Source organism: Zeugodacus cucurbitae, chromosome 3, assembly GCF_028554725.1.
Source record: "Zeugodacus cucurbitae isolate PBARC_wt_2022May chromosome 3, idZeuCucr1.2, whole genome shotgun sequence".
Lineage (NCBI taxonomy): Eukaryota > Metazoa > Arthropoda > Insecta > Diptera > Tephritidae > Zeugodacus > Zeugodacus cucurbitae.
The window spans coordinates 46022047-46047158 of NC_071668.1; the positions used below are offsets into that span (position 1 = coordinate 46022047).

The 25112-nt window shown below is 38.5% G+C and overlaps 1 protein-coding gene across 3 annotated transcripts in view; it reads right to left on the minus strand.

Annotated features, from left to right (window-relative positions):
- Positions 1-12451: 12451 nt before the first annotated feature.
- Positions 12452-25112, minus strand: part of LOC105219978 (serine protease easter-like) — a 40147-nt gene continuing 27486 nt past the window's right edge. For all 3 annotated transcript variants that reach the window (XM_054227157.1, XM_054227155.1, XM_054227156.1), the window contains one exon: positions 12452-17598. In XM_054227157.1, the coding sequence (XP_054083132.1) occupies positions 16874-17598 (725 nt within the window). In that variant the 3' untranslated portion in view covers positions 12452-16873. The remainder of the gene's footprint in view (positions 17599-25112) is intronic.

The following is a 25112-nucleotide window of genomic DNA, read 5'->3' on the forward strand; positions in this document are numbered from 1 at the left end:
GATATGAGATATTTCGTCCTCATTCACCACCAGATCCTTTCGCTTCGTTTCTTTGCCAAGCCTGGAGAAAGCAGAACTAACGGTGCAGTTGTTAATGCTATCGATAACTTCCGCATCATATTTCATTTGAATCATCTTTCCCACTTTGCTTATAGTATTTCCTCGATTTCTACTCAGCTTTACTGATCATACACTCTTTTGAGTGTTGCAGAAAATATTTCTGATAGCTCTCAAACCTTTTTACCCAATTGGTGATTATAGGGCAATAGTTGGACCACTTCAATGGGCAATTAGTCATACTTGGCATAGCATTGCCATTCATGAGTACTGTAAATAATAAATAATCTGTTGAATATGTTTTGCATGAACATACTTGATTACGAAGCGCATAACATGACTAGGAACTCTGTTGATCTTTGAATTCTAAGTTTGACATTGATCTGTTTATCTTTTAATTATCATTGCTTCAATAATGAGACTGTTCCACTATTATATCATTCAACCTTCAAGAATAGAAAAAAGTTACGAAAATTAGACAAAAAGTACTTTTTTCAAAACAATTAATTTAAAACACATAGTCCTTAGCACCCTGAATGTGTTATGAACCGAATTTCGTTGGAATTGCTCGAATAGTTCCTGAGGTATGATTTTTAACCCATAAGTGGGCGGAGCCACGCATATTGTCCATTTTTTATACCAAGTTTAACATAGCTATTCTGTACCACCTTTACAATAAAATTTAGGGTTTGTGGTGTTTTTCTTTACTAAATTAAAGTACTTTTAGTAGTTTTTAACATAAAATTGGTATGGGAGATGGGCGTGGTTATAATCCGATTTCCTCCAAGATCATGCTGTATAATGAAGTGCCTAAACAAAAAGTGGCTGAATATTTGGTTGATACAGCTTTAGCAGTTTATGAGATGTTCACAAAAAACATAAAGGGCGCGGCCACGTCCACTTTCCCAAAAAAAAATTATCCAAATATATAGTATATCTCCCTAATGTGATCCTTTATACCAAATTTTGTTTTCATGACTTTATTTATGGCTTAGTTACAAGGCAAATTTGACCTTCAAGACAAAAAGATTATGAATATATGTATCTGCAAATTTCTGCAGCTAACTTTAATATTTATAATAAAGACCTTGGAGACGATCAAATAATCACGTCAAGCATTGCATATGTGTGAGTAATGTTCACTCGTGTTTTGCGCGCAAACTTTCAAATAAACACATTTTATACTCTCGCAACAAAAGTTGCTAAAGAGAGTATTATAGTTAATAAGTTAAGTTAGTTAGTATAATGAAGTGTCTAAACAAAAAGTGGCTGAATATTTGGTTGATACAGCTTTAGCAGTTTATGAGATGTTCACAAAAAACATAAAGGGGCGCGGCCACGTCCACTTTCCCAAAAAAAAAATCCAAATGACGAGTGGAGTTGAAATCCGGATGTCTGTCCGTCCGTCTGTCCGTGCAAGCGATAACTTGAGTAAAAATTAAGATATCTTAATGAAACTTGGAACACATGTTCCTAGGCACCATAAGAAGGTTAAGTTCGAAAATGGGCGGAATCGGACCATTGCCACGCCCACAACATGGCGAAACCAAAAACACATAAAGTGTCATAACTAAGCCATAAATGAAGTTATAAATGTAAAATTTGGAATAAAGGATCGCACTAGGAGGGGGCATATTTGGCCCACAAATCGGTTATTTGTATTTAACTCGCAAACCAATAAAGCTATATAATTCAAACTTTCTGCAGTCGGTTCTCTTACGTACCCCACCACACACCATGAAAATAGTTGAAATCGGATAATAACTACGCCCACCTCCCATACAAAGGTTACGTTGAAAATTACTAAAAGTGGGTTAACTAACTAACGAAAAACGTCAGAAACATTAAATTTTGCAGAAGAAATAGCAGAAGGAAGCTGCACTCAGATTTTTTTACAAAATAAAAAATGGGTGTGGCATCGCCCACTTATGGGTCAAAAACCTTACCTCAGGAACTACTCGACCGATTCGAATGAAATTCGGTATATAATATTTTCTTGACACCCTGATAACACAGGCGAAATCGGTTCACAACCACGACTACGTTCCTTATAACTCCATTTTGAATTTCATCTTATTCCTTCACTTTATAATGTAAACATAAGGAAACAATGAAGATAGCATATCATCTCTGGCTTCACTTGTCGAAAACGGACCATAACTTTTCAAGGCCCCAGATATCGAACATGTTGAACTCAGCGCCTAAGGATAAATTTTAACCGAAAATATGGGTAAATCTCTCAGATAATTTAATGTAATTCTGAGGAAATTGTTTTCTTCTAATAGTGTGTCTCTGTTCCAAAAATTATTAAAATCGGGTCATAACATCTCCATATACCTCATTGTAGGTTTTTCAAAAGTATCTTCTCCTAGCTCCCATATACCTAATTATAGGTTTTTCAAAAATATGGTGAGCTTTATTCCGCATATATGTATGGGTTAATATGTGAGCTATCTTAGAAAAAATAAGTGAGCGTATAGTCTTGAATATAGTGTACCTTGCTGATGAAAATGAATGAAATCGGTTCATCAGGAATTACCCACTCTATATGACGATTTTCGTTATTATATTAAACTTTATGCCGAATTTGTGGGTTAATTTGTATGTTATCTTAATAAAATTTCTTCAATAAATAGAGAGTATAAAATGTTCGGTTGCACCCGAACTTAGCCTTTCCTTACTTGTTTCATATTATATTTACTCTGAGTGAAAGATCAAATTTGCGGCCGACAAATTAAAATATCAAAAATGTTTGATTTGCATCAACCAGAGCCGACAACAAATCTGTGTAGCGTACGTGTAGCCGACAAACCCCGACGACACCAATACACTTTGAGCTCTTTCAACTCCTGTTGCGGCAATTCCTCGTTTATAAGAGAGGACAATCGCGCCGAGTCTGCTGTGTTCGGCAACACGCTTTGTGTTCTTATTCGTACCAGCTCGCTGCTACGTAACATTTTAAAATTATTGTATACAATATATTTGAAAATTTGAAATTTATAATTTTTTTTGTATGTAATTGGAAGTACATTTAGAAATCTTCTTCTTCTTGACTGGCGTAGAAACAGCTTACGCGTTTATAGCCGAGTCCACAACAGCGCGCCACGCAACTCTCCTTTTGGCAGTTTGGCGCCAATTGGTAACACCAAGTGAAGCCAGGTCCTTCTCCACCTGGTCCTTCCATCGGAGTGGAGGTCTCCCTCTTCCGCGGCTTCCTCCGGCGGGTACTACAACGAACACTTTCAGAGCTGGAGTGTCTATTCGAACAACAACGAACCTAGCCAGCGTAGCCGCTGTCTTTTTATTCGCTGAACTATGTCAATGTCGTCGTATAAATCGTACAGCTCATCGTTTCATCGCCTGCGGTATTCGCCGTTGCCAATGTTTAAGGGACCATAAATCTTCCGCAAACCCCTTCTCTCGAAAACTCCCAGTGTCGCCTCATCATATGTTGACATCGTCCACGCTTCTGCACCATTAAGTAAGATGGGAATGATGAGGGACTTGTAGAGTTTGTTTTTTGTTCGTCGAGAGAGGACTTTACTTTTGAATTGCCTACTCAGTCCAAAGTAGCACCTGTTGGCAAGAGTGATTCTGCGTTGGATTTCCAGGCTGACATTGTTATTGCTGTTAATGTTGGTTCCCAGATAAATGAAATTATCTACAACTTCAATGTTATGACTGTCAACAGTGACGTGGGAGCCAAGACGCGAATGCGCTGACTGTTTGTTTGATGACAGGAGATATTTCGTCTTGTCCTCGTTCACCACTAGACCCATTCGCTTCGATTCCTTATCCAGGCGGGAAAAAGCAGAACTAACAGTGCGGGTGTTGTTTCCAATGATATCAATATCATCGCCGTACGTCAGTAGTTGTACACTCTTATAGAAGATTGTACCTTCACTGTTTAGCTCTGAGGCTCGTACTATTTTCCAGCATCAGGTTAAAGAAGTCAAACGATAGCGAGTCCCCTTGTCTGAAATCTCGTTTGGTATCGAATGGCTCGGAGAGGTCTTTTGGTGTTCCTCAACGTCAGCTTACACAGCCGTATTAGTTTTGCGGGGATACCAAACTCCTTTTCGTGCTGTCGAAAGCATGCTGTCTTCTCCAAGATTTGGCGCATGGTGAATATTTGGTCGGTTGTTGATTTTCCAGGTCTAAAGCTACGCTGATAAGGTCCAATCAGTATATTGGCGGTGGGCTTTAGTCTTTCACACAGAACCTTATTGGTGATATTAAGGAGGCTTATCCCACGGTAGTTGGCGCAGATTGTGGGGTCTCCCTTTTTATGGATTGGGCAGAGTACACTTAGATTTCAATCGTCGGGCATGCTTTCTTCCGGCCATATTTCGCAAAGAAGCTGATGCATGCACCTTATCAGTTCTTCGGCGGCCGTATTAGAATAGCTCAGCCGGCAATCCATCGTCTGCGCCGCCTTGTTGGTCTTCAAGCGGGTAATTGCTACTCGAATTTCTTCATGGTCGGGTATTGAAACATCTGTTCCATCCTCATTGATTGGGAAATCGGGTTCACCATCTCCTGGTGTTGTACTTTCACTGCCATTCAGCAGGTCGGAGAAATGTTCCCTCCACAAACTCAGTGTACTCTGGTCATCAACCACTAGATCACTTATGGGAGTCCTACAAGAGTGTGCTCCGGTCCTGAAACCTTCTGTTAGTCGCCGGATCTTTTCGTAGAATTTTTTGGTTGGTTTTTTGGTCTACAAATGCGTCTCGCTTCCCTCTTCAGCTCTCAGTATCTTTCCCATCCCGCTCGTGTTGCCGGCGATCGCCATATTGCGAGGTAGACAATCTGTTTTCTCTCCACTGCGAGACGACAGTACTCATCATACCAGCTATTTTTTTTACTTTTGCGAAAGCCAATGGTTTCGGTTGCAGCAGTACACCCACAATTCCCTTATACCGAGTTGCAGGAGTGCAAGTCGAGTAGAAAACGGTGCGGCTGTCGGTTGTGATTGCAGCTTCTCGATGTCGAACCTTCCTTGTGTTTGTGAACAGGCGCGCTTTGCAGCACAGATGCGAGTGGGTATTTTAGCAGCTACAAGATGGTGGTCCGAGTCGATGTTGGGACCACGGAGCGTACGCACATCAAAAACACTAGAGACATGTCGTCCATCTATCACAACATGACCGATCTGGTTGCGTGTGGTTCGATCGGGGGACAACCAAGTTTTTTTTCCTTCAATATTTCTTTATTTACTGAATCTGCTTTGGTTAAAGCCTAACAATAAGTATTAAAATCTTAAATCTATTTACAACTAAGTAAGCTCAAGAATGTGGTTGAGCTTTTTGGTAGAACGTTGCTCTTTAGTAGGCAGGTAGATCTCTTCTTTTTAAACGTGTTTGATTGCAGGAATGTACCAAGGCATCCAATGGGTTTGGATGTTCACGAATTTAGAAATATATTTCTTTCTGCTGTCCTCTATCTCCTACTTTACCATAGGAATATCAAGATCTTTATGGATATTTTCGTTACGCATGTACCATGGTGAACCCGTTATTGTTCTAAGCATTTTATATTGGAATCTCTGAATTATATCAATGTTGGTTGCACAGATCGTACCCCACAGTTGCATTGTATAACAGGACTTTGTTGTCTAGGCTAAGTTTAGAATTTTTGTTTAGAAGCCAATTTAAATTTGCTGCTCTTAATTTCATGCAAGTTACTTTACTTGCTATATGTTTCCGCCACGTGAGCCTTCAATACAGGTGAGTCCGAAGATAAGTTACTTCATTCGCTTGGTATATATTATGTACAGAGTAGGGCCTAATACACTGCCCTGTGGTACACCAGCCCTAATTGCTCGTTTTTCTGATATGAAATCTGCTACTTTAACTGTAAATTTCCTCTTTCATAAATATGATTCGAATGTTTTATGCAATTCGTAAGGTAAAACGTTTTTGATTTTCCATAAAAGTCCTTCATGCCAGACCTTATCGAATGCCTGAGCTACATCGAGAAAAATAGCTGAACAGTACTCTCTGTGCTCGAATGCTTTCCTGATTTCGTTTGTAATTCTATTTACTTGCTCTACTGTGCCATGTTTAGCACGAAACCCAAATGGTGGGTTGGTATTATATTATTTTCGTGGAGGAAAGGAGACATTTTTGATAGTAAAACTTTTTCGAATATTTTGGAAAGACAGGGTAAGAGACTTATTGGTCTGTAGGAAGGTTGTGTTAAGTCTTTTCCCGGTTTATCTATCATGATGATCTGCGACTTTTTCCACGAAATTGGATATTACCCGAAACCAAGAATTGCATTAAAGAGCAAAGAAAGCACTGATATAGCAATATTTGGCAACTCAATAAACATTTTTGGAGTAATATTATCATGTCCTGAAGACTTTTTTGGATTTAGCTCTTTTAGGATTTTGGTAATTTCATAAGTAGACGTCCTAATAGACACTCTGGACTCGTTTGCGATATTGGGCAAAGTTGGCAACTTAAAGTTATTTTTTGGGCCATTGGGTTGAAATACCTTTTCTAGGTGATTTGCAAAGCAATTTGCCTTTTCCTCATTACTACGCGCCCAATTACCATTCGACTGTCTTATAGGCACGTTGGAATCTACTGGTGGCCTAAAAGATTTTTGGGCTTTCCAAAGGGAGTTTTTCTTGGTAGAAGTTGGACACAGGTGTTTTATATAATTTTCAGTATTGTATTCTTCATCGCGTTTAAGTGCTTTTTAAGTTGTCCCCATTCACGTCTCGCTTGCCTTTTCTCACTTACAAACTTTTCTATTTCATTATTAGTGATGTTTCTAAAAACCTTATTGTTTCTTTTAGGTGTTGCCAAGACAGCTGCATTAGTTATTACATCATTGAATTCCATTATTCTTTCATCAATATCTGTTCCTGTATTTATTTTTAAATCGATATTGATGTGGCTACTGATATATTTTCTATATTTCAACCAGTTTGTTTTAAAAGATGTTAGAGATACTTTTGGCTCAACTATCATGGGCTGTTCGCATAATTTTATAAGTACAGGAGAATGATCAGAACATAAGTCAATACATGTATCTACTGTTATAAGCGATCTATCTATGTTTTTGACTACAGCAAAATCTATTAAGTCAGGTATTTTGTTTCTATCACTGGGCCAGTATGTCGGCTTACCAGGAGATATTATATCAAGGTTATTGTGTTTATCTAGAATAGTGTAGTACAGCTGTCGTCCTTTCGGATTAATAAGACGTGAGCCCCAGTACATGTGTTTTGCATTGTAATCTCCACCTGCTAGAAATCTTGGACCTAGCGTTCCAAAAAAGTATTTAAATTCACAGTCTGTAATTTTAAAACGAGGTGGACAGTATATATCTGTCAGATTGAGGTCAGAACCTCGATTTTTAATGATATTGTTGTAGCTTGTAACTGCGCTTTAGCATGCGGTTCTAAAGCATGGTGGTTTTGTCGATTTCTAACCAATACTGCTGTACCACCGTGCGCCTTTCCTTCTGAATGATTTGTAACATGAAGTCGATATCCCGGTATAAAGAAATTGTTTTTATTTGTTAAATGATTTTCTGACAGCAGCATAACATCTATGCTTTTTTCGCTCAGAAATCGTATTAACTCCAGTGTGTGTTGGTTTACACCGTTAGCATTCCATATACAAATATTTAGTATACTCATGACAACCGAGTAGCTTGATATATTTTCTTATGCTGGAATCTAGTACTACAGACGACCATATTTCGGGCCCAGCGAAGTCGATCAGCCTTAGGCCGTTTGGCGATATTTCGTCATGGCGGCTGGCCACAAATCCAACACCAAATTTGCGTTCCTTTATTTGGCCGCTGTAGTAGATGTCACAAGGACCCACCTTCTTCTGTCCTTGTCCCTTCCATCGCATTTCTTAGATGGCCTACTCTTACGAGTACATCAACCAGCTGGGCAGAGGCACATTCTCAATTAAGGGTCTGGACATTCCAGGTGCATGCCCTTAATTCGTAGTCCTTTGTACACTTGCAGTGGTCGTCATCAAAATTGTGGTCTCTGATCCGAGGCTGTTGCTTCCTTTTCATTGGTGTTTTTTTTTTGTGGTGGGTGGGTTCGCCTTCTCACTGTAGCTCGCCTCCAAACGGATGTCCCAAGTGAATGACAGACAGGAACTTTCCTCAATTACGTGAACTTCTACACATGACCCCACCTATCCATCCATAGAAATATGCATAATAAATAGAGAATAACGATAAAAATTAGTTAATGAAATATATTTTGTTTGTGGAAACGATGCTTACAAGAAATTGAGAAAATGATATGAAAGAGAATAGGAGAAAAACACGAACAGAATTGTCGAACACAAATTCCTCGTGTTAATGCAATGGGCGGCAGCAAAAGAGAATCGCCGGAGAATTTGCAACAGGAGTTGACCCGTGTGAAAGTGCTCTTTAGAATTTGATAAATTTATTTGATCGTCTCCAAGGCCCTTAAGACAACCACAAATAAATTGGATAAGAAAATCAAAGGAGGAGAACAACTAAAAGTTTAACTAAACACAATAAAGACGTATACAAAATATCAAAAAAACAAGGTAAAGAAAAGCATTTATTTAAAAAGAATACAACACAGATCAGCTTTTATTATTATTTTAACATATAATATATACATTTATTCAAATTCAGGAACATAAATATTCGATAGACCCCTGCGAATTTTCCCTTTAAAGTGGCCATACACGATACACATGTGTATTCGATCTGTTGTCGTATATGTCTACTATTAGTTGAGAATTATTCGTTGCGCCATGAAAGTGAACATGTACTCACGTCTTCGATTCTATTTTTAAAAAGTCCCGTTAGATTTCCATTAATTCCGTACTCACTATGTAGACGACGTTGATCTAGGAAGTCAAAGTGACGGTGGAATATTAGCTCGTAGTGCCTTTGGAAGCAAATTATTGAATGACAGTCTAGAAGTTCCTTCCGATGCAAACTTACCGGGCACATCTACCAGCTTTCCGTATTATTACGTCGGCGATATCCCCCCGCTAGTTAGCAGAATATGAAGACAAATTTAAATTAGTGTTATCTAAAGTGCGAGTGCATATAAAACGCATTCGGAATTTTGGGCAATCGATGGAGATTACTGCATTAAACAATAAATGATTTCCCAAAGAATGTAGATAAAATTGGTTTATCTACAATAGTTGGAATTACTTCACCCTTGAACATGCTTTCCAATCAGTAGGCAACCAAGAAATAAAAGGCCGTTGGAGAGAAGAAGGAAATTCCCGTTTCAGTTACGTGAAAATTTAAAATAATTTACTTCAAGTACTACTTTGTAATGTTACTTATATTCATGTAATATTAGACGCGTTTTATTTGAACAGCAAATTAAGCTATTGCTTATTTTGTATGCTATCGCCGCTTGCTGAGTGCTTCCAAATTAGTTTTACATATGTAGACTATTCACAATGGTAAAAACAAGAGGACACATTTTTGACAAAAATGACAAGACTAATATTATTTTTATTGTTTTTACTTTTAAATACATTTTAATTTATTAAATAAAAGGTTAGGCATAGACGCAGCTCGAAACAAAGGGATAAAAAAATATTTTTCTGCGATTTTAGTAAAAAACTACCCAAGCAAATGGTTTAGCACTATTTCGCATGATTAAGAGGACATTTTAGCACAGGCCTGCACCATAAGTGCTGCCTATCTGTTTGAATTACAGGATAGTGCGTTCTTTTGGCTTCTCTATAAAACTTATCCAATCGATGACAGCATATGTTGGCTTGTCATAAGCTATCATAGCTTTTGTATTGAACTAGAGGCATTGCCAGTTCATCGTTTTTTTTTTATTCAAAATAGATATGTTTTTTTTTTTTAAGTAGTTGGCAATAGCGGGAAACCCTATTTTGACAGTTAAAAATGTAAAGAACCCAAAACTTTAAATTCTATTCGATGTTCAAAATGGGAAATAAAAACTGTATCCATATTTATTTCGACCATTCTCGATCTAATAATAGGCGTGTTTTATTTGACCACCACAAGCTAATAGCTAAATCATAGACAAATAAAACGCATTTAGCTTATTTCATATCTCATTTCATATATCATTCTTATATATATATATATATATATATATTTGCAAAGGGACCACTTTAAGCGATTATAGCCGAATCCACCAGAGCGCGCTACTCGTTTCTCCTTTTTGGCGTCAACTGGAAACATCAAGTGAAGCCAGGTCACTTTCCACTTGATACTTCCATCGGAGTGAACGTCGTCCTCTTCCGCGGCTTCCTCCAGCGAGTACTACATCGAACACTTTCAGAGCTGGAGTGTTTTCTTCCATCCGTACAACATGACCTAGCCAGCGTAGCCGCTGTCTTTTTATTCGCTGAACTATGCCAATGTCGTCGTATAAATCTTACAGCTCATCGTTCCATCGTCTGCGGTATTCGCCGTTGCCAATGTTTAGAGGACCTTAAATCTTGCGCAAAACCTTTCTCTCGAAAACCCCAAGAGTCGTCTCATCGGATGCTGTCATCGTCCACGCTTCAGCGCCATATATCAGGACGGGAATAATGAGCGACTTATAGAGTTTGATTTTGGTTCGTCGAGAGAGGACTTTTCTTTTCAATTGCCTACTCAGTCCAAAGTAGCACCTGTTGGCAAGAGTGATTCTGCGTTGGATTTTGAGGCTGACATTGTTGGTGTTGTTAATGCTGGTTCCCAGATAAACGAAATTATCTACAACTTCAAAGTTATGACTGTCAACAGTGACGTGGGAACCAAGACGCGAGTGCGCTGACAGGAGATATTTCGTCTTGTTCTCATTCACCACCAGACCCATACGCTTCGCTTCCTTATCAATGAGGGAAAAAGCAGAACAAACGCCTCGGTTGTAGTTTCCGATGATATCAATATCATCGGCGTACGCCAGGAGCTGTACACTCTAGTAGAAGATTGTACCTTCTCTATTTAGCTCTGCAGCTCGTATTATTTTTTCCAGCAATAGATTGAAGAAGTCGCACGATAGTGAGTCACTTTGTCTGAAACCTCGTTTGGTATCGATCGGCCCGGAGAGGTCCTTCCCGATCCTGACGGAGCTTTTGGTGTTACTCAACGTCAGTTTACATAACCGTATTAGTTTTGAGGGGATACCAAATTCAGACATCGCGGCATAGAGGCAACTCCTTTTCGTGCTGTCGAAGGCAGCCTTAAAATCGATAAAATCGCCGCCGTATTTGAATAGCTCGGCCGGTAATCCATAGGCCCCCGCCGCTTTGTTCTTCTTCAAGCGGGTAATTGCTATTCGAATTTCTTCATGGTCGGGTAATGGAACATCTATTCCATCGTTATCGATTGGGGAATCGGGTTCGCCATCTCCTGGTGTTGTACTTTCACTGCCATTCAGCAGGTCGGAGAAATGTTCGCTCCATAATCCAGGTTTGCTCTGGACATCCGTTACCAGATTACCTCCTCGGTCCCTACATTATAATGCTCCGGTCTTGAAACCTTCTGTAAATCGCCTCGTCTTTTCATAAAATTTTCGAGCGTTACCGATGTCGGTAAGCTTTTCAAGCTTTTCATACTCACGCATCTAGGCCTCTTTCTTTTTTCGTCTGCAAATGCGTCTCGCTTCCCTCTTCAGTTCTCGATATCTATCCCACCCCGAGCGTGTTGTGGGCGATCGCAACGTTGTGGTCCACTGCCGAACGACAACTCTCATCGTACCAACTGGTTTTTTGGCGTTGTCGGAGACCAATTGGAACGACTGCAGCGGTATGCAATGAGTTTGAGATGCCGTTTCACAACTCCCTTATATCGAGATGCTAATGAGTGCTCTCAGAGAGCAGGAGTGCAAGTCGAGTAGAAAATCGTTCGGTTGTCGGTTGTGATTGCAGCGACGTCGAACCTTCCTCGTGTTTGTTGACGGGCGTTCTTTGCTGCACAGAGGCGAGTGCGTATCTTTGCTGCTACTAGATAATGATCCGAGGCAATGTTTGGTCATCGGAGGGTACGCACGACTAAAACACAGGAGACATGTCTTCCGTCTATCACAACGTAATCGATTTGATTGCGCGTGTTTAGATCAGGGGACAGCCACGTTGCTTGATGAATTTTCTTGTGCTGAATTTTCCGAATGCTGTGCAAAAGACACCTTCTTTACCCACCCTGGCGTTGAAATCGCCAAGCACGATTTTGACATCGTGGCGGGGGCAGCGCTCGTAGGTGCGTTCTAGGCGCTCATAGAAAGTGTCTTTGGTCACATCGTCCTTCTCTTCCGTTTTTTGCGGATTGTGGCTAGAAGTTCATACACCGCGGTGAATACCAGGACTCGACGACGGAGTCTCTCTCCCACCTCAAATCCAACACCAAATTTGAGCTCCTTTATATGACCGCTGTAGTAGATGTCACAAGGACCTACCTTCTTCCGTCCTTGTCCCGTCCATCGCACCTCTTGGATGGCGGTGATGTCAGCCTTCAGTTGTATGAGGACATCAACCAGCTGGGCTTCCCAATTAAGGGTCCGGACATTCCAGGTGCATGCCCTCAAATCGTTATCCTTAATTGTATCCATTGATACAGGCTTTATTTATGTGATAGGCCAAAAACCCTACCCACAAACGCAGAAGCTGGGTTCGGCTTCTCATTTTAGCTCCCCTTCAAACGGATGTCTGTTTGCTATCCAGAGGATACTTAATCTAAGACCGGAAGTCGTGATCTGCTTGAGCCATATGCAAAATAATCGTTCCTGGCCACTCCCAATTGAATGAAAGCCAGAAACTTTCCTCACTTGCGTGGATTTCTGCATGTGGAACTTCTTTTATAGAAATTTTCATAAAAACATAAAATTTTTCAAAAGGCTGGAAAATATGTATTTCTACACAGTTTTATTGATTTTCTTCGAATAAAGTTTTTTTTGCACATACTATTGGTAGATACTATAATGTATGTGATTGGCGTTCAACCGTTTAGCCGGTTATAGCCGAATCGATGAGAGCGCGCCACTCCTCTCTTTCCTTCGCAGTTCGGCGCCAGTTGGAGATCCCAAGTGGAACCAGGTCGCTCTCCACCTGGTCCCTCCAACGGAGTGGAGGCCTTCCCCTTCCTCGGCTTTCTTCGGCGTACTGCATCGAACACTTTCAGAGCTGGAGTGTTTTCGTCCATTCGGACAACATGACCTAGCATCGTAGCCGCTGTCTTTTTATTCGCTGAACTATGTCAATGTCGTCGTATAACTCGTACAGCTCATTATGATGATATCAATATCATCGGCGTACGCCAACAGCTGTACACGCTTATAGAATATTGTACCTTCTCTATTTAGCTCTGCAGCTCGTATAATTTTTTCCAGTATCAAGTTAAAGAAGTCACCCGATAGTGAGTCACCTTGACTGAAACCTCGTTTGGTATCGAACGGCTCGGAGAGGTCCTTCCCTATCATGACGGAGCTTTTGGGATTGCTCAGCGTCAACTTGCACAACCGTATTAGTTTTGCGGGGATACCAAATTCAGACATCGCGCCATAAAGGCAGCTTCTTTTCGTGCTGTCGAAAGCAGCTTGAAAATCGACAAAAAGGTGGTGTGTGTCGATCCGCTTAGTGAATATCTGGTCAGTTCTGGAGTTTCCAGGTCTAAAGCCACCCTGATAAGGTCCAATAAGTTTGTTGATGGTATGCTTTAATCTTTCACACAGTACGCTCGATAAAACATTATATGCGATATTTAGGAGGCTTATCCCACGGTAATTGGCACAGATTGTGGGATCTCCTTTTTTATGGATTGGGCAGAGTACACTGAGATTCCAATCGTCAGTCACGCTTTCTACCATATTTTGCAAAGAAGCTGGTGCATGCACCTTATCAGATCTTCGCCGCCGTATTTGAATAGCACGGCCGGTAATCTATCGGCCCCGCCACTTTTTTGTTCTTCAGGCGGGTAATTGCTATTCGAATTTCTTCATGGTAATGGAACATCTGTTCCATTGTCATCGATTGGGGAATCGGGTTCGCCATCTCCTGGTGTTGTACTTTCACTGCCATTCAGCAGGTCGGAGAATTGTTCCCTCCATAATCTCAGTATGCCCTGGACATCGGTTTTCAGATTACAACCTTGGTCTCTACATGAGGATGCTCCGGTCTTTAAACCTTCGTTAAGTCGCTTCACTTTTTCATAAAATTTTCAGCATTACCTCTGTCTCCCAGCTTCTCAAGCTCTTCGTACTCACTCATTACGGCCTCTTTCTATTTTTGTCTACAGATGCGCCTCGCTTCCCTCTTCAGCTCTCAGTATATATCCCATCCCGCACGTGTTGTAATCGTTTGCAACCTTGCGAGGTAGGCAATCTGTTTTCCCTCCGCTGCGAGACGGCAAACCTCATCGTACCAGCTTGTTTTTTGTTGTTGGCGAAATCCAATTGTTTCGGCTGCAGCGGTACGCAGTAAGTTTGAGATGCCGTTCCACCAAGGTGCTGATGAGCGCTCTCAGAGAGCAGGAGTACAAGTCGAGTAGAGTATTTCATGGTTGTCTGTTGCGATTGCAGCTTTTTGTAGTCGAACATTCCTTGTGTTTGTTGACGGGCGTTCTTTGCTGTACAGAGGCGGGTGCGTATCTTCGCTGTAACCAGCCACTCGGAGCGTACACACGTCTAAAACACAGGAGACATGTCTTCCGTCTATCACAACGTGATCGATTTGGTTATGCGTGTTTCGATCAGGAGTATCTTGATGTATTTTCTTATGCTGGAATCTGCCTCAGGCCATTTGCGATGTTTCGTCATGGAGGCTGAAATTTCGGACTGTTGTGCCAAAGACACCTTACTTACCCACCGTAGCGTTGAAATCGCCAAGCACGATTTTGACATCGTGGCGGGGCAGCGCTCGTAGGTGCGTTCTAGGCGCTCATTGAAAGTATTTTTGGTCACATCGTCCTTCTCTTCCATTGGAGCGTGGGCGCAAATAAGCGATATGTTGAAGAACCTCGCTTTTATGCGGATTGTGGCTAGACGTTCATCCACCGGGGTGAATGCAAGGACTCGACGACGGAGTCTCTCTCCCACCACAAATCCAACACCAAATTTGCGATCCTTTATATAGCCGCTGTAGTAGATGTCACAAGGACCCACCTTCTTTCGTCCTTGTCTCGTTATCGCACTTCTTGGATGGCGGTGATATCAGCCTTTAATCGTATGAGGACATCAACCAGTTGGGCAGAGGCACCTTCCTAATTAAGGGTCCGGACATTCCAGGTGCATGCCCTTAAATCATTATCCTTAAAACGTTTGCAGGGGTCGTCATCAAAAGGGGGGTGAAACATCCGAGGCTTTCTTCGATTTGTCATTGGTACTTCGTTTTTATGTGGTGGGTACACAACGCACAACCGCAGAAGCGGGTTCGCCTTCTTACTTGAGCTCGCCTTCAAACGGATGTTTGTTAGCTATCCAGAGCAGACTTGGTCTAAAACCGGTCGTCGTAAAGTCGTGAGCTGCTTGAATCATGTGGAGAAGAATCGTTTCTGGCGACTCCCAAGTGAATGACAATCAAAAACTTTCCTCACTTACGTGAGCTTCTACACATGAGTCCATCCTCCTATATACTATAAGCTACAAAATAATAATGGTATGATATTATGATATTTATGATATGATGATATTGCGCGTATTGTTTCAGTGTGTGAATAATTTGTATAGATAGCGGTAAATAAACTTGAGAAAGGTTAAATTTCATCAATTTAATCCAAATAAAGTGTTTTGGGCAATACTTATAAGATTTTTTTAGTTAAATGCCAAATTACCAGTAATAATCTTTGACATGTTAAAATTGATTGGTCAGGATTGAAAGTTTGAAAACCCTAATGTTAGGTATATGAAAGCTAGGGGAAGTTATGATCCGATTTCACTCATTTTTGGCACGAAGACATATTAGATGCAAAATATTCCCTCTGAATTTCTTTAAAATATCTGAGAAACTTATCTTTTCTTATTTCGGAAAACGACTGTACTTCAATGTATGTATATTGCACAGCTCTGTGCAATGCTTCGAAAAGATTTCTGAAGAAAAAGAAAAAAAAAACAAACTCATATGTCTTCTTCATGTTGTTCGTTATACCGAGTACTTACAAATCTCCGATGTTCGTTATTTAAGGTACTCAATGTAACAAATTTGCTTGTTCGTTATAAGCGGTCTTCGTTAAAACGAATATTTGTTATTTCGGAAAACTACTGTACTTCAATGTATATTGCACAGCTCTGTGCAATGCTTCGAAAAGATTTCTAAAGAAAAAAAACAACAAACACATGCGAGAGCTGTAGCACATGAAAATTTTCATTAGCTCTGCTGTGCTACCGCTCTCAATTTTTTGCTACCGCTACGCCGGAGCATAGCGCAGAATTTATTTTTTGCTCCCGCTCCAGCTATAGTTTTTTACCTAACAAAACTCGGAGCAGAGTAGAGCACATACTTTTACATTGTTATGATAAGGCTCGACAAAGTGAGAGCGGTAGCAAGAGTAAAATGAAATGCTACGAGAGTTGCGTAGTTTTTCAAACGCTGGTGAAAACGAGTGAAATCGGTTCAGTCACCAGATTTTCGTTATTCTATTTTATGCCGAATATATTGGTCGATTTTGTTATCTTTATAAAATTACATCAATAAATTGCGAGAGTATAAAATGTTCGGTTGCACCCGAACTTAGGCTTTCCTTACTTGTTTTAGATTTATTTCGTTAACCAAATTTTTAGATATTTCAACACAATATCTCTAAGGATCGGAAAAAACTTATATATGAAATGTAATGAACTGAATTTTGATATTACAAGTGCATATTACAATTAAACATTTTATTTTCTAACTGTACTTTGTATCCAGCTACTGAAAACATCTACACGAGTGAAAACGCTGGGTAATGCTTCTCCTACACACGGGTTTGAACTATATGAAACTATACCAACCAGAAAGAATGATTGCCTTCCGTTATATGTTTGGACAATCATTAGTGGTCCACCAGAGTCACTATTACACGTGTCGACACCTTTCTTTTCACTGACCGCACATATTTTAGTATTATCTATTTCTATCTCGTTATTGTATATAGCTTTACATCTTTCAAAGTTTTCTCCTTGTATCAATGCTTTTAATTTCTTTTGGGTTCTAGGGGCCGTTTCGATTGCTCCCCAACCTGCAATGCCCATAGTTACACCCTCGTAATTACTTTTGGAAGAGCTGGTGCTGACCGGCAAGCATATAGGACTAGTGAAATCATTGTAATTGACTTTCTCTTGAAGACGCAGTAAAGCTATATCATGTGTTTGGGTGGTATAATTGTATAGTGGATGACAAATTTCTTCCTCAATATTTAAATCGATAGGTGGATCCGAACAAAGTTTATTGCCCTTTCTATCAAATTGGCAATCTTGTAGTGTCTCTATATTCCATTCACCCAAACGGACTCCAGTTAGTCGAAAACTTCCTCCGAGCATTTCTTTGCTAACACAATGTGCTCCCGTTACAACATAGCGATCATTAATGAGAGAAGCGCCGCAAAAAAAGCCTTTATCACCGTTTGCTGGAAAAAAAGAAACGAAACAAAAAATTATAACCAGTAAGAAAGAGCTACATTCGGGTGTAACCGAACATTTTATACTCACGCAGTATGTGAGGATCAAAATCGAGAAAATAAAATAGCATATATATCTATGGAAATACGTTCATTCAATTTCGTTAGCATTGTGGAAGTACCACTGGGGAAGTACCAAATCGATTTTTTTCTTATCAGCAAAAGTAAGTTAACCTACAGTTTGACCAATATTTTTGGTGTGTGGTCCGTGTGGTAATTTTCAACATAAATGTGTGTGTAGTTAACAAATAAAATAAAATTAAATATTTTGCGCAAGTATTAAAGTATGTCTGTCTGTAGGATCAAACATACCAGTACTTGTATGTATTTGAATTGCACTTTTCAAATCTTGCATAACGGCTCCTTTATTGAATTCACTTTCTATCCACGTGGTAGCAAAACCTGGCTCTTCACAAACTAGTCATGTAGTTTTAGATCAATATGATATTTTTTAAGATAATACACAATTTGACCCATATATTCGGCATAAAGTCCACTAGAAAAAGGAAAATTCCTCGTAATATATAGTACTATATATATTTCTGGCATAGGCAACACTAAGTGTTGCCAGGTGCAATCTGACATTTCCATTGGAAAGTTTGACATTTTTTAGCATAACATCACTCAGAACGTTTTGTCATTTAATCGTGAATTGTTTTATTTACAGGGAATTAAAAAATTCATCTCGGCAAAAAATGGAATTAACTCGTGAACATTTTCGTGTGATAATTTTTCACAACTTTCGACGTGGATTATCGCGACAAAAGTGCATCGATGAACTAAAATCTTTGTATGGCTATGAAGCACCATCCTATAGCACTGTGAAAAACTGGTACAACGAATTCAATCGTGGCCGACGCTCGCTCAAAGACGAATTCCGTGAAGGTGGTCCAAAAACAGCCGTTGGACCAGAAAACATCGATGCCGTACGTGAACTGATAATGCAAGACCGTCATGTAACATACCTTCAGATAGAGGCATGCCTATGCATTTCTCCCACCAGCATACATTCGATATTGCATGAACACCTGGTCGTAAAAAAGGTTTGTTCTCGTTGGATCCCGCACAATTTGACAATCGCTCAAAAAAAGGATCAAAAAAAGTGCTTCGAAAATTGGTTTGAGCGCACGCAAAAGTGTATAAATCTTGATGGAGAATATTTTGAAAAACAATAAAACCATTTTCGTTGATAAATATTCATATTTTCATTATTAGGCCAGAAATATATATAGTAGCACTCGTATATAGGCTGAGGTAATTTCTGAGCAGATTTCACTCATTTTCATCACCAACATACATTATATCTAAGATTTAAGATTTATAATTATTGTGTTACTATTTGCTGTGCATTCTTCAATTCCATCTGAAGAAGTAGAAGTTCCTCATGCGGACTTTATTGAATTTAACCAAATTAACTTAATTCCGAACAAGTTTGGTAAATTCTTAGATTTGGTCTATGTTGATGATTCTTCAACAGTTTCTGTGGTCCGATCTGATCCTTTAGTTTTGCCAGAGGACTCTTATCACCCTGCCTTGGAAATTAATATCGAAATCATAGACGAATTACTTGTATACAACAAACAGGACCTTTGTTCTCGGTTCAACTTTGCGAAAGCTAACTTCAAAAAGATTAATTGTGAACTTTCTAAATTGACTTGGCCTGATTATAGTGGTAATATTGAATTAAATGTATCACATTTTAATGAAACAATTTATAATATTTTTGAAAGATTTGTTCCGAAATGTTTTATTATCAAAAGAAAAAGTTCAAATTTGTGGTATTCGAATGAGCTATGTAAATTAAAAAATAAAATAGCTCGTGCTTTTAAACTTTATAAAAGAACTGGAGCTCTTGTTGACTATTTAAAATATTCTAAATTGCGTCGTCAGTTTGAGGAACTTAACAAAAAATGTTATAAAAACTACATAATCAAAGTAAAAAATAATATTATTCGTAATCCGAAATTGTTTTATGGTTTCGTTAACTCCAAACGCAGGATTTCAAATTTTCCGTCCGCGATGAAATATAAATCAACAATGTCATGTGACAATTATATTATTTCTAATATGTTTGCAGAATTCTTCAAATCCAATTATTGTTCAAACTACCCTATGAATGTGCCATATCATCAAGTGTTATGTCCGAGTACTGTAATTAATACACCAATTATTTCTGAAACAGATGTCTTAAATTATTTAGTTACGTTAAAAAATTCGTTTAAATATGGCCCTGATATGATTCCCTCAAGCTTTCTTAAAAATTGCGCAAAATATATCTATCTGCCCTTAACTAAGCTTTTTAACCTATCTCTTAAACAAGGTATTTTTCCGTCAATGTGGAAAAACTCTTTTATATTACCTTTGCATAAAAGTGGAGTTAGATCATCTGTTGAGAACTATAGGGGGATAGCTAAAATGTCAGCTATACCCAAACTTTTTGAAGCTATTGTCACTGACCAAATAACTTTCTTAATCTCTCCTTTAATTTCATTCTCTCAGCATGGATTTTGTAAAGGGAAATCTACAGTAACTAACTTGCTTGAATTTGTAAACCATGTGTCAATGGGTTTTAGGGATAAGAAGAATACTGATGTTATATATACAGACTTTAGTAAAGCATTCGATAGAGTAAACCACTCAATTCTTTTGCAAAAACTGAATCTTCTTGGTTTTCAACCAAGACTTCTTGAATGGGTATCCTCATATCTTACTAACAGAAAACAACAAGTTTTATTTAATAATACATTATCCGATTCAATTAGTGTCACTTCAGGGGTTCCACAGGGTAGTCATCTCGGCCCGATTCTGTTCTTGTTGTTCATCAATGATATACCTTCAGTAATTAAGTTTTCAGAAATTTTATTATATGCGGATGATGTAAAACTTTTTAAATCATATACTTCTCATAACGAAAGGACTGAGTTGCAATCGGATTTAAATAATTTAGTTACTTGGTGTCACAAAAATGATATGCCAATGAATCTTAAAAAATGTAAAACGATGTGCTTTTCCCGTAGAACTGTTGATCTTTCCCCCTATGTAATAAATAACTTCAGTTTAGAGCAAGTTTTTAGCTTTGTTGATTTAGGAGTTAATATGGACCCTAAACTAAATTTTAATTCTCATGTAAATTCAATTGTCTTAAAAGCTAAAGGTGCTCTTAGCTTTGTTAAACGTTGGTCTAAAGAATTTAGTGATCCGTATATTACTAAAATTCTTTTTACAACATTGGTAAGGCCTATATTGGAGTATGGTTCTGTGGTATGGAATCCTAGCTATCAATCCCATTCTGATAAGCTTGAGTCCGTTCAAAAACAATTTTTACTTTTTGCTTTAGGCCACTTACATTGGGATTCAAGATTGAATCTTCCCCCGTATACTAGTCGTTTAAAACTTATAAGTCTTCCCACACTCACTAGTCGCAGAGAAATGCTAGGTATAATTTTTCTAGTAAAACTTCTGAATGGTTTAGTTTGTAGTTCATTCCTTTTGTCTGATATTAAGTTTAATGTCCCATTGCGTTCATCCAGGCAGTTTAGACCATTATTTCTAAAATCTTCTAGAACAAATTTTCTGTTAAATGAACCATTCTGCCGAATATGTCATGATTTTAATTCGCATTCCAGCACATTTGATCCATCTGACTCAATATTTAGCATCAAAAAAATTATTTTGTCTTCTCTTAATAAATAATATTCAGAAATTTTTAACTTTTTGTTTTTATATATTTTTAAATCTCAGCTGTTGAAATGTTTCTTTCTGTAGCTGAGCAGTTTGAGAACCGGACGCTTAAAAATCTCTTGCCTTTCTAGACTCGGCAAATTCCGCTCGTATGCGGACTGCGCCCCACGCGTCGGTTGGGCGGGAGGAGGGTAATCGTTTGGGTTAATAATAATAATAATAAGCTATTAAGATCATCGTATTTTTGAAAATCCTGAACCGATTTTAACCATTTCTGATACAGAGACAAACTATCCGAAGAAAAAGATTTCCTCTGAATTAAATTAAGATATCTGAGAGATTTACCGATATTTTCGGTGAAAAATTACCATAAACCACTGAATTCTTCATATTCGATATCCGGGGCATTGAAAAGTTATAGTCCCATTTCGACAATTTTTTCACAAGTGATGCCACGGATCATATACAGTATTTGTGTAAAGTTTTATTTCACTATCTTCATTGATTCCTTATCTTAATATATAAAAATCACGTGTCACATTGTTTGTTTTCGATGGACTCCTAAACTACTGAATCGATTTTAATGAAATTTTTAACACTGTGTGCAGTTTGGTCCAACTTGAAAGATAGGATAGTTTATAACTCTCCTTATAGTCGCATTATTTATTTATTGCAAATTATTTGTTTATTATTAGCAAAGAGCTATCCACCAGTTGGTGGCGCTAAGTACGCTATGTAACAGTAGATAGCGCTATATTTCTTTTTAAATGTTCATGGATTTAGGCTGTCATAACAAAAGCTGCCACTTGCTAAAAACATTAAATGAAAATGCGTTGTTTGAAGTTTATATTATTTTATACGAATCTATGACTTCCAATATTCTAAATTTAAGAAAAAATCACATACAATCCGTGAAATAAATAAAGTTATGCACATATGCATGGTCAGACAAATAAGCAATGAACAGAGTTCAAGAAGCGTTTTAACTATTTCAAATAAAAATTGGGCGGGGCGAAGTTCGCCGGGTCAGCTAGTGTATGTATATATTACAAAGTGAAGGAATAAGATGGAATTCAAAATTGAGTTATATGCCAAGTTGTCGTGGTTGTAAACCGATATTCATCCATTTTCCACACGTGTCATCAGGGTATCAAGAATTCAAATTTCATGGAAATCTGTCCAGTAGTTCCTGAGTTATGGTTTTTGGCCCATAAGTGCGTCCATTTTTCCACTTGAACTGAGTGCAGCTCCTTTTTGCTAATTCTTCTGTAAGATTTAGTGTTTCTGACGGTTTTCATTAGTGAGTTACCGCACTTTTAGTAACTTTCAACCTAACCTTTGTATGGGAGGTGGGCGTGGTTATTATCCGATTTCAACTATTTTCATGGTGTGTGGTGGTATACGTAAGGGAACCAACTGCAGAAAGTTTGGTTTATATAGCTTTATTGGTTTGCGAGATATATACAAAAAATCTATTCGGGGGGGACCACGTCCACTTTCACGAAAAAATTACATCCAAATATGGCCCTTACTAGGACAATCCTTTGTACCAAATTTTATTTTTATAACATTATTCATGGCTTAGTTATGACACTTTATGTGTTTTCAGTTTTCGCCATTTTGTGGGCGTGGTAGTGGTCCGATTTTGCCCATTTTCGAAAGCATCCCTTTCACGGTACCAAGGAACATGTGTGCCAATTTCGTCAAGATATCTCAATTTTTACTCAAGTTATCCGTTGCACGGACGGACAACGGTAATATGTACGCTCCTTAGCAACTTTGTTGCGAGAGTATAAAAATTGCTGACCAAGCAAACAACTCAACTTTTATGTAGTAAGTAATTAAATATTTTAGTAAATATAGCATACATATGTACATAAAAGTGCCTGCGTGCACAGAACACAGTACACAGCACAGGAAGAAATAAAAATTATAAGAAGTCAGTCTAAATATATAGTTTTATTGAAATTCCGGAGCGACAACAACCAATAACCAAGTCCCTCCTTCATACCGTCCAATTTGTTTACTGGCGACTTTCTCTAAAGTATTTGAAAATATTCCTTTAAAGAGAATGTTATCTGTTTTAGACGACCACAACATATTACCCGAACACCAGTTTTTGTTTAGAAGGGTTCATAGAACTCCTGAGCAATGCCATCAAATTGTTAAAATTATCACGAGTGCTTTCGAATATAAACGGTACCGGGCAGGGGTCTTTTTAGAGGTTAAACAAGCATTTGGCACTGAGGATTCCTTTTAAAATAATGAAATGGCCTTACTATCTACTTATAAAATATTTTTTAAGCCATCGTATCGTTTATGTCTCGAAAAAGGTGCTTTCTCTGAGTTGTATTCGATTGTCGCTGGAGTTCCCCAAGGGAAGCGTCTTTATATTTTTTACAGCTGACCTGCCGATCAATAATGGTTTAGAGGTTGAAGTTTTACTGATGGTGCGGTATTTATTGCCACAACTTTTACACAGCGATGTCTATCAACAAGTAAGGAAAGACAAACGAACATTTTCTATTCTCGCTCTTTATTGATGTAATTTTATAGAGATAACCCACAATATGACCCATATATTCGGCATAAGGTCCAATAGAATAACGAAAATCATCATACATAGTATATCAGGGCTGAGGTAACTCCTGAACCGATTTCACACATTTTCACCACCAAGGCACACTATATCCAAGACTGTATGCTCACGTAATTTTGCTAAGATATCTCACATATATCTCACGAAGGGGAAGTAATGCCCCCATTTTAACCATTTTTAGAACAGAGACACACTATTAGAAGAAAAAAAATCCCACTGATTTAAATTGTAATATTTTCGGTGAAAAATTACCCTTAGGCAATGAGTTCTTCATGTTCGATATCAGTGATCTTGAAAAGTTATTGTCCGATTTCGACAATTTTTCCACAAGTGATGTCTCAGTTCAAATACGGTACTTGTGTAAAGTTTTATTCCGCTAACTTTATTGGTACCTAATGTATATACTATAAAATTAAGGAATCAGATGGATTGAGAATTTAGTTATATTTGAAGTAGGCGTGGTTATGAATCGATTTCGCCCATATTCAGTCCGAGTCATTAGGGTGTTAAGAAAGTATTATATACCGAATTTCATTAAAATCGGTCGAATAGTTCCTGAGATATGGCTTTTGACCCATAAGTGTCCGACGCCATTCCCATTTTACATTTTAAAAAAATCAGTGCAGCTTTTCTTCTGTCATTTCTTCTGTAAACTTTTTATGTTTCCGGTTTTCAGCGTTTTGCGGGCGTGTCAGATGTCCGATTTCGTCCATTTTCAATAGCAACCTCATGGTGCCAAGGATATCTCCATTTTTATACTCTCGCTACCTGTTGCACAGAGTATCATAGTTTTGTTCACATAACGGTTGTTTGTGTCACCAAGAAATATAAGAGTTAGATATGGTGTTATATATACATAAATGATCAGGATGACGAGTAGATTTGAAATCCGGATGTCTGTCCGTCTGTCAGTGCAAGCGATAACTTGAGTAAAAATTAAGATATCTTAATGAAACTTGGAACACATGTTCCTTGGCACCCTGAGGAGGTTGATTTCGAAAATGGGCAAAATCGGTCCACTGCCACGCCCACAAAATGGAGGAAACCGAAAACCTATACAGTGTCATAACTAAGCCATAAATAAAGTTATGAAAATGAAATTTGGAACATTAGGATCCCATTAGGGAGGGGCACATTTGGATGTAATTTTTTTTGGAAAAGTGGGCGTGACCCCGCCCCCAAA